Genomic DNA, 10,054 nt, shown 5'->3' with positions numbered 1-10,054 from the left:
AGAGGCCCCCTATGTCAGCCTGCTCTGTCTACCTGTGATTTGTGGCAGGTTTATGTCGTCTTCTGTTAAACACACAGCACTGGGCTTAAACTGATCCGTTCGGGAAAGAGCTTGGCGTATGAATAAGGAGAGGCCTTGATGAAAAATGCGCCAGTGTCGGCGGAGACTAAGAGGGGCTGAGCTGATTTCGGCTTCAGGCTTTGTTCTCAGCACATCTGACTTAGATTAAAACAGCTCAGCATTCCAGCACCTTTAATGGTTCCCGGTATTCCAGCTTTGGAGGAACCTGGCAGCTCAACAAGTTATCTTGGGAAGTTGGCTGTCTCCTTACTACAGTCTCCAGCTTGGGGAGGAGAGAGAGAGAGAGAGAGAGAGGGAGGGAGGGAGGGAGACAGACAGACAGACCCCCTCACTGTTCTTTCCTGCAGGAGCCAGTGGATGTCAGCACTGCTATAGGATCTTCCTCACCCAACGCTGCTGCATTGCTGGGAAATCTTAACTTCAGAAACTTTCCTGTTGTGTGAAGGACAGGGGCACATCCCTGCCTGCCATGAGCCTGCCCTCGCTGCTGTGACCCCTGCAGCTCCCCACGGAGGTAAGGCCAGCTGGGAGCACCTGGCAGTGTGGGGCTGAGATCTGATGTGGGGAAGGTGCTGCCGAGAGGAAAGCAGCACAGCAGCAGCCTGGGAGCCTCTGCACACAGGGGCTTTGCTGATTTTGCTCTGGGTTCACTTTTGGAGGTAGGTGGCCTTCAGATCGAAAATGCAATGTTAACGATAAGAAAGTGCTCCCAGGCGGAACCCCAAGAAGGGCCAAGAGGGGCTTTCAGCTCACATTCATTCAGCATTTTCTGACTTTGAAGGGCTTTTTTTCCTTCTTGGCTTGGTCAGCATTAAATAAAACGCCAGAAGCTTTGCAGTCCTGCAGAGCCTCACAAACGATGAGATTTTGGGGGAACTGCACATTTTCCTCTGGAAGGAACGTGTTGGCTCTCAGTAGCAGTGTTGCAGCGCATGCATTGTGACAGATTTTAGGAGTGAATCCGTTCTTTAGTGCTGGTGAGGCGCTGGGATGGGTACAGGGCAAGCTTCCCTCACGCAGAGTGTGCTGTATTCATGTCCTCCAGATTTACATTTTTCAGGACTGGAAACCAGTAAGTTTGTGATGCCAAGAGCATCGCTGCTTGTTGTGACATGAACGCCATTAATGGAGACAAAGAGAAACCTTCCCAGAAAGCGGGAGGCAAACAGGTCCCAGGCAGAAAGAGCAGATGGGATCTCCTGCCCAGCTCCCCCTTCCCTGGCCCTCTGCTCCTGGCGCAATGCTCAGCATTGATATCCCCTTGATAACTTTTCTAGCTATGTGAAGGTCTGGATGAGCCATGTCTGCGGTCCGGGCTGCACGCTGCATGCAGTAAATGCAGGGATGCACTGCGCTCCAGGGTCCTGGCTGAGCCATGGGTGGGCATTTGTTTCCTGCTGACCAGATGACCAGAACTTCTCTGAGCAGCCCTGCCCCTGGAGACTGTTACTGCATCCTACAGCCCTGCCCCGTACCTGTGGCCTCACAAACAACTTCAAGTCTTAGCAGGAAAAATTGGCAGAGGAAGGGAATATATGGGTGGGATGTACCTGGGAGGGTAAGAATAGTTTACATCCATGCAGGAAGGGAGCTGAGGGCCCTTAGCTGTCATCTCAAGTCCGATATGGATCAGCATTTACACTAAGAAAGAGGTGGTCTTCCCCCAGAACAGGTGAGGTGAACAAGGGATAAAAGCTCACATAAAATACAGGAGGCAACGTTCAGAAGAGGGGGAACTGCTGAAACAGGAAGCGAGGAAAAAGAGAGGCAGGGCATCAGGGCAGAGGCCATCACGGCAGAAGCAGACTTGGACCTCTTTGCAATCAGCATGGGCTGGCGTAATGGAAAGCAGGATTTGGATGTGATCATCTCCTCAGATAGGAGCAGCTCTTTAATTGTGATTAAGGGAGAGCAGGGGGGGTCTGTGTACAGGAGGAGGTGATGACCCAGAAGAGGCCTCCGCAGGATGGTTGTGCAGCGGCTCGGAGGGGAGATTCTGTGGGCAGCTGGTGAACGATCTGATTCACGGGAAGATGATGCTGGATCCATCTTAGCATGTGCTTCAGTCATAAGCTCTTACCTGAACTGGATCATACTAAGGCCCTAGACTTCAAGACTGAGCAAGAGAACCGAGCTGGCCAATCAGGAACCCAAGATCTGAAAGGCACGGAAGACCTGTGGCCGTCAATAAAAGAGAGAATTATTATTAAGGGGAAAAAATCTCTGAGTAAGGCAGGTTAGCAAGGGGAAGAGGGAAAAAAGACAGATATTATTCTCTGAGGTGGTAACGGAAATGGAGGAGCAAAGAGATTAATATTCATAAATGACAAGAAGCACGGACGAAGGAGGAGAAGCAGAAATAGCAGCTGGATAACGAGGAGAGGTCAGTAAGACGAGTAAAGGCTCAATCAGAAGAAAAAATGACCCAGACCTCAAACCGTCCTTAGACACCATTAGAGGAAACGGTAAGATTAAGGGAGAATGTGAGGTTAGCGAGGAGAAGAAAACTGAAATATGTTTTTTACTTGGTATTTTCATGGGAAAGAAGGCAGGAAATGTTTATGAAATGGTCACCAACGATTTACAGAAATAAGCATGGGACCTCTTGCAGCTCACGCCAGCAGGCTGAAAGAGCTCAAGAAGTTCCTGACGTCTTTAGAGACTGGAAGAGAGCGAGTGTGGTCCATAAGAAATGCCATACCCAGGGCCCATCAAGCCCAGTATCCTGAGTCCAGCAGTGGCCAATCCAGGTCACAAGTACCTGAACAGATCCCAAACTACTATTCCTTATTGATTAATAGCAGTTTATGGATTTCTGCTCTAGGAATTTATCCAAACCTTTTTTTAAACCCAGTCACACTATGCTGTAACCACATCCTCTGGCAATGAATTCCACAGCTTAACTATGCGCTGAGTGAAAAATAATTTTCTCCAATTTGTTTTAAATGAGCTTTTTGCTAACTTCATGGAGTGCCCCCTAGTCCTTGCATTATCTGAAAGAGTAAATAACCGATTTACATTAAGCTGTTCAAGTCCTTTCATGATTTTGTAGACCTCTATCATATCCCCCCTCAGTCGTCTCTTCTCCAAGCTGAACAGCCCTAACCTCTTCAGCCTTTCCTCATAGGGGAGCTGTTCCATCCCTTTTATCATTTTGGTTGCCCTTCTCTGTACTTTCTCCATCGCAATTATATCTTTTTTGAGATGCGGCGACCAGAATTGTACATAGTATTCAAGGTGGGGTCTCACTGCTGACCCAGTCCTCTCCCTGTGCAGCCAAGCATCTTATTGGCTCTTACCCTCGCTTTATCCACCTGTTTGGCCACATTAAGATCATCGGATATGATAGAAGCATTAAAGTATTTAGTAGTTTTGTTAGTGCAATATGGGAAGCTGCATTCCAAGACAAGAAAGCTGGAAGGAAGGAGGCTGAAAAGAAATATGAGGCAGGCTTTTAATATTTCATAACTGGGAGGGAGGGATGTGGTGGAAATCATTAGTGTGACAGAACTTAAACCCGCTTGGGAAAGCCTTGGAAGACAGAGATGTTTGGTAAAAGACCTGAGGACCTGTGTCTTGGATTAAGCTTGGGGATGTAACTGTTGCATGTGAGATAAGCTGAAGGCTGGCAGCTGGGAGAGGTATCTTAGGTAGCCTGAGCCCGGGGAATGATGTCCTAATGGCAGCTGCATTGATAGGATCCACTCCCAGCAGGGAACGCTTAGGATCAGGGAACACTCCAGGACTTTAGTAACCAGCAGACGGGAAACAAATCATAGGAAGCATTTTTTTCACTCAGCACTGGAGTCTGCTGCCGGAGGACGAGGCCAAGGCAAGTAACAAAGTGAGGTTCAACAGAGGATCGCACGAGCTCCTGAAGGAAAAGTCCATAAGCAGTTATTAGCCAGACAGACTTATCCCTGGCAGTGAGGTACAGGAAATAGGTCACAGCTTTTGGGGATCTGACAGGTACTTGTGGCCTGGATTGGCCACTGTGGGAGACAGGATGCTGGGCTTTGATGGACCCTTGGTCTGACCCAGCATGGCGTTTCCTCTGTTCCTATATACATCCCAGCTGTAGTCTATACGTGTGAGCAGGGGAGGGAGGGGGATCTATATCCCAGCTGTATCTCAGCTCAGTGTGCAGGGGTGAGCTGGAAGACCTTTGAAATACCAGCGCACCAGTGCATGGCCCCCAGCTGAGGACTGCTGCAATGAGTGCAGAAGGGAAGGTAGCAGAAACATCCCTGGGTAGTTGTAATGGGAAATGCTCCAAGAGACTGAGGTAACAGCGCTCCACAAGGGAGTGAGAAAGAAGGAAGCAAAAAAAACGCGGTTTGATGTCATCCATGCCCAAAATCATAGAAGCACTCCTGAAGGGCCAAGTAATGCAGGATCCGGGTTACGGGCCTTCATCTGAACATAAAAACGTGATGGATTTCCTTGATGAAGCGAGCAGAGGTCAGGGGTGCAGTAGCTGTGGCCTGTCTGGACGTCCGGGAAGTATTTGACACAGTTCCACGTGAGCAGGCGGATGCAATACTACGCACTCAGGCTACGGGGATTAGCGCTTCCAGAATGCGCATCCAAACCAGCCCGGAGCTAATAGCACTCATCACTGTAAATGCCAGACTGAGGAGGCTATTATCTCCCCCCCCTTATGTAAAAACTAATCGTGCACCCAATGTGCACATTGTAACCCTCAAACATTAACGCCAGCCCTGGAGCTGCTGCTAAGTCTTCAGGAGCCCCCAAAGTTTAACAGGAAAGCAGAAAATAAAATACTGCTTTTCTGTGGTTCCTCCACTTAATATCGTCGCAATATTAAGTCACAGGAACCACAGAAAGCAGCAATGTGAAAAAAAAAATGTCTTGCCGACAGTGAGATTAGGAAAACAGATGTTCAGTTTAGAAGCGTCCATTTTCCTAACCCATGCTCAGTCAGGTCTCCTGGGTGCCCGATGCCATGGATGTGCTAGGGATGCACCCATGCTCAGTCAGGTCTCCTGGGTGCCCGATGCCATGGATATGCTAGGGATGCACCCATGCTCAGTCAGGTCTCCTGGGTGCCAGGGATGTGCTAGGGATGCACCCATGCTCAGTCAGGTCTCCTGGGTGCCCGATGCCATGGATATGCTAGGGATGCACCCATGCTCAGTCAGGTCTCCTGGGTGCCCGATGCCATGGATATGCTAGGGATGCACCCATGCTCAGTCAGGTCTCCTGGGTGCCATGGATGTGCTAGGGATGCACCCATGCTCAGTCAGGTCTCCTGGGTGCCATGGATGTGCTAGGGATGCACCCATGCTCAGTCAGGTCTCCTGGGTGCCATGGATGTGCTAGGGATGCACCCATGCTCAGTCAGGTCTCCTGGGTGCCAGGGATGTGCTAGGGACGCACCCATGCTCAGTCAGGTCTCCTGGGTGCCAGGGATGTGCTAGGGACGCACCCATGCTCAGTCAGGTCTCCCCATGCTCAGTCAGGTCTCCTGGGTGCCAGGGATGTGCTAGGGGCGCACCCATGCTCAGTCAGGTCTCCTGGGTGCCAGGGATGTGCTAGGGATGCACCCATGCTCAGTCAGGTCTCCTGGGTGCCAGGGATGTGCTAGGGATGCACCCATGCTCAGTCAGGTCTCCTGGGTGCCAGGGATGTGCTAGGGACGCACCCTTGCTCAGTCCGGTCTCCCCATGCTCAGTCAGGTCTCCTGGGTGCCAGGGATGTGCTAGGGGCGCACCCATGCTCAGTCAGGTCTCCTGGGTGCCCGATGCCATGGATGTGCTAGGGATGCACCCATGCTCAGTCAGGTCTCCTGGGTGCCATGGATGTGCTAGGGATGCACCCATGCTCAGTCAGGTCTCCTGGGTGCCAGGGATGTGCTAGGGATGCACCCATGCTCAGTCAGGTCTCCTGGGTGCCCGATGCCATGGATGTGCTAGGGATGCACCCATGCTCAGTCAGGTCTCCTGGGTGCCCGATGCCATGGATGTGCTAGGGATGCACCCATGCTCAGTCAGGTCTCCTGGGTGCCCGATGCCATGGATATGCTAGGGATGCACCCATGCTCAGTCAGGTCTCCTGGGTGCCCGATGCCATGGATATGCTAGGGATGCACCCATGCTCAGTCAGGTCTCCTGGGTGCCAGGGATGTGCTAGGGACGCACCCATGCTCAGTCAGGTCTCCTGGGTGCCATGGATGTGCTAGGGATGCACCCATGCTCAGTCAGGTCTCCTGGGTGCCATGGATGTGCTAGGGATGCACCCATGCTCAGTCAGGTCTCCTGGGTGCCAGGGATGTGCTAGGGACGCACCCATGCTCAGTCAGGTCTCCTGGGTGCCAGGGATGTGCTAGGGACGCACCCATGCTCAGTCAGGTCTCCTCATGCTCAGTCAGGTCTCCTGGGTGCCAGGGATGTGCTAGGGGCGCACCCATGCTCAGTCAGGTCTCCTGGGTGCCAGGGATGTGCTAGGGATGCACCCATGCTCAGTCAGGTCTCCTGGGTGCCAGGGATGTGCTAGGGATGCACCCATGCCCAGTCAGGTCTCCTGGGTGCCAGGGATGTGCTAGGGACGCACCCTTGCTCAGTCCGGTCTCCCCATGCTCAGTCAGGTCTCCTGGGTGCCAGGGATGTGCTAGGGGCGCACCCATGCTCAGTCAGGTCTCCTGGGTGCCCGATGCCATGGATGTGCTAGGGATGCACCCATGCTCAGTCAGGTCTCCTGGGTGCCATGGATGTGCTAGGGATGCACCCATGCTCAGTCAGGTCTCCTGGGTGCCAGGGATGTGCTAGGGATGCACCCATGCTCAGTCAGGTCTCCTGGGTGCCCGATGCCATGGATGTGCTAGGGATGCACCCATGCTCAGTCAGGTCTCCTGGGTGCCCGATGCCATGGATGTGCTAGGGACGCACCCATGCTCAGTCAGGTCTCCTGGGTGCCCGATGCCATGGATGTGCTAGGGACGCACCCATGCTCAGTCAGGTCTCCTGGGTGCCCGATGCCATGGATGTGCTAGGGACGCACCCATGCTCAGTCAGGTCTCCTGGGTGCCCGATGCCATGGATGTGCTAGGGACGCACCCATGCTCAGTCAGGTCTCCTGGGTGCCCGATGCCATGGATGTGCTAGGGACGCACCCATGCTCAGTCAGGTCTCCTGGGTGCCCGATGCCATGGATGTGCTAGGGACGCACCCATGCTCAGTCAGGTCTCCTGGGTGCCCGATGCCATGGATGTGCTAGGGATGCACCCATGCTCAGTCAGGTCTCCTGGGTGCCAGGGATGTGCTAGGGATGCACCCATGCTCAGTCAGGTCTCCTGGGTGCCCGATGCCATGGATGTGCTAGGGACGCACCCATGCTCAGTCAGGTCTCCTGGGTGCCAGGGATGTGCTAGGGATGCACCCATGCTCAGTCAGGTCTCCCCATGCTCAGTCAGGTCTCCTGGGTGCCAGGGATGTGCTAGGGATGCACCCATGCTCAGTCAGGTCTCTTGGGTGCCCAATGCCATGGATGTGCTAGGGATGCACCCATGCTCAGTCAGGTCTCTTGGGTGCCCAATGCCATGGATGTGTTAGGGATGCACCCATGCTCAGTCAGGTCTCTTGGGTGCCCAATGCCATGGATGTGCTAGGGATGCACCCATGCTCAGTCAGGTCTCTTGGGTGCCCAATGCCATGGATGTGCTAGGGATGCACCCATGCTCAGTCAGGTCTCTTGGGTGCCCAATGCCATGGATGTGCTAGGGATGCACCCATGCTCAGTCAGGTCTCCTGGGTGTCCGATGCCATGGATGTGCTAGGGATGCACCCATGCTCAGTCAGGTCTCTTGGGTGCCCAATGCCATGGATGTGCTAGGGATGCACGCATGCTCAGTCAGGTCTCTTGGGTGCCCAATGCCATGGATGTGCTAGGGATGCACCCATGCTCAGTCAGGTCTCCTGGGTGCCCCTCTGTCTCCCCCTTCAGGTCAAGAGGCTGAGATGCCACACGGCCGCCGCCTGCATGGAAGCTGTGCTGCCGTCAGCCACAATTAGCCGGCGACCTTGCTTGCTTTCTTATGTTCTTAATGAAAAGCAGTGGGAGGGAGGGAACATGGACCTTCCTTTTTCTGGGCTTTGCAGTTAATTAGCTTTTTTTCCCCAGAATGCTGCCCTCTGTGTGAGATGATGGGTGACCACTGCCTCCAGTGAAGGTGTTGCACAATTGTTTTCAGCCTGTAACCGAGGTCCTGCTGGCATCCTTGCTTTCTTGGCAGCTTTGGCACCATGCTGCCCACCTGGACCTGGACTTTCTGTACCTGGGCACTTTTCACTCTGTGTGAAGCAGGGGCATTGCACACTTTCAGCACAGGTATGCATTGCATCTTTTCTCTCTTTTTTTCGATTGATATTTCCTGCTTTCTTAAGGTTTTGTCTAAAGACAGGTACAAACGTTTCAGCCTGTAAAGCAGGCTGCTATGTTTTTTGCAAGGCTGGGTAAAGTGGACATTGTCCTGTGGCCTGTTGGGAAGCAGACCAGGCTCTGCCTGGATCTCAGGGCTAAAGAAGATTGGACAATGCTGATCCACTTCATGCATGGGCTTGCAATCCTGTTTTTCTGTATGCAAAGGTGAAACCAGTTTCCAGGACTCGATCACCTTGGGTTTTTGCAGCCTGAATACATAATTCTGCATGTTTTATCATTAAATTTTAGCTGCGAGACTCTAGACCAGTTCAATAAAACCATTTATTATTTATTTGGAGTGCCTCATTCTTTGAATGGATTTGTAACTTGGAGGCCTTGGCTAATGAGCAACGAGCTTAAAGATTTGAGGGTAATGACCCTGCATTCTGTGGGGCTGAGGAAGAATGAATGGGGGCGACAGTAGCCTCTGTCTTGTACGATGGCCGAGAGCCTTTCTGATTACTTTCAGCGTTTTTAGATTTTCCATGGTTGTTGACTGCCCCTTGTCCTCTCTGTCTTACTAGCTGAGGAGTCTGCAGACGTCTTGCCATAGGATGCTTTAAAGAGGATTCAACTGGAGTCCAGTGTGACTTTTTAATAGAAAGTTTCTCTGAAAGGTTATATAAATATTTCCAGTAGTACTATGTCTTATAAATCATCCAAGTTTTGCAAGATCTGTGACGTTCTTGGCTTCATTGAGCTGTTCTGTAGCGTCAAGCAAGAGAGAGATTTATCTATTTATTTATTTATTTGTTTATTTGTTTATTTAAAAACTTTTATATTCCATAGTTCATAGCAGAGTACAAATTGACATACAAATCATAAATGATATAAAAACATTAAATCACATAGACAGGAGGAAGTAAAAACAATAAAATAAATGAGATAAAAATTAAATACAATAGTAAAAATATTAGAAATGATAAAAAATAGAAAAAAGAACGTTACAGTTTTTAGCTATCTTTAAACACAATTTTAAATAGGTAAGTTCTGAGTGCCTTTTTGAACGTCTTGTTGCAAGCTATTAAGCCTATATTTTCTGGGATTGCATTAAAAATAATGGGTTTTGCAACTGAGAAGGCCCTTTTGTAGGTAATGCCAAGCCTGGCTACCTTAACAGAGGGAATTTCTAATAGGTTTTTGCCTTCAGATCTAAGAACATGAGTTGCTTTATAAATGCAAAGGATAGATCGTCCCACGGTGAAGAAGCGTTTTGCAGAGTGTTGTGTATTGTGGATGTTATTTTGTAATAAATTCTTTGTTGTATTCTAAAACTGGTGTAATGTGTTTGTGAATCTTGGCTCCTGTAAGTAAGCGTGACTATCTGTAAAGGTCTGAGAGTAGTATTAGGTAAACCGATCAAAATGGCATTGCAGTAGGGTAAGGGTTACTGTTGTCCATTCTTTGGCCTTCCCATTGTCCCTGTCCAGCTCTCTCTCTCTGGATCTGATGCTTCTGCGTTGCAGACAGTTGGCCTTTCTTGGCCCTATCATCCATTTTGGTTTCTCTCAGTAAAGCAAAAGGAAAGCAGAGA

General features: G+C 50.8%; 1 protein-coding gene across 4 annotated transcripts in view; it reads left to right on the top strand.

Annotated features, from left to right (window-relative positions):
• Nucleotides 1-408: 408 nt before the first annotated feature.
• Nucleotides 409-10,054, top strand: part of COL16A1 (collagen type XVI alpha 1 chain) — a 111,869-nt gene continuing 102,223 nt past the window's right edge. For 3 of the 4 annotated variants that reach the window (XM_029619243.1, XM_029619244.1, XM_029619241.1), the window contains exons 1-2: nt 409-595; nt 8,221-8,427. In XM_029619243.1, the coding sequence (XP_029475103.1) occupies nt 8,343-8,427 (85 nt within the window). In that variant the 5' untranslated portion in view covers nt 409-595; nt 8,221-8,342. Of the gene's footprint in view, nt 741-8,220; nt 8,428-10,054 lie in introns of all 4 variants that reach the window. The other variant, XM_029619242.1, reaches the window with a different exon arrangement.

This window comes from Rhinatrema bivittatum, chromosome 11, assembly GCF_901001135.1.
Source record: "Rhinatrema bivittatum chromosome 11, aRhiBiv1.1, whole genome shotgun sequence".
Classification (NCBI taxonomy): Eukaryota; Metazoa; Chordata; class Amphibia; order Gymnophiona; family Rhinatrematidae; genus Rhinatrema; species Rhinatrema bivittatum.
This window is presented reverse-complemented; position numbering and strand designations above follow the sequence as displayed.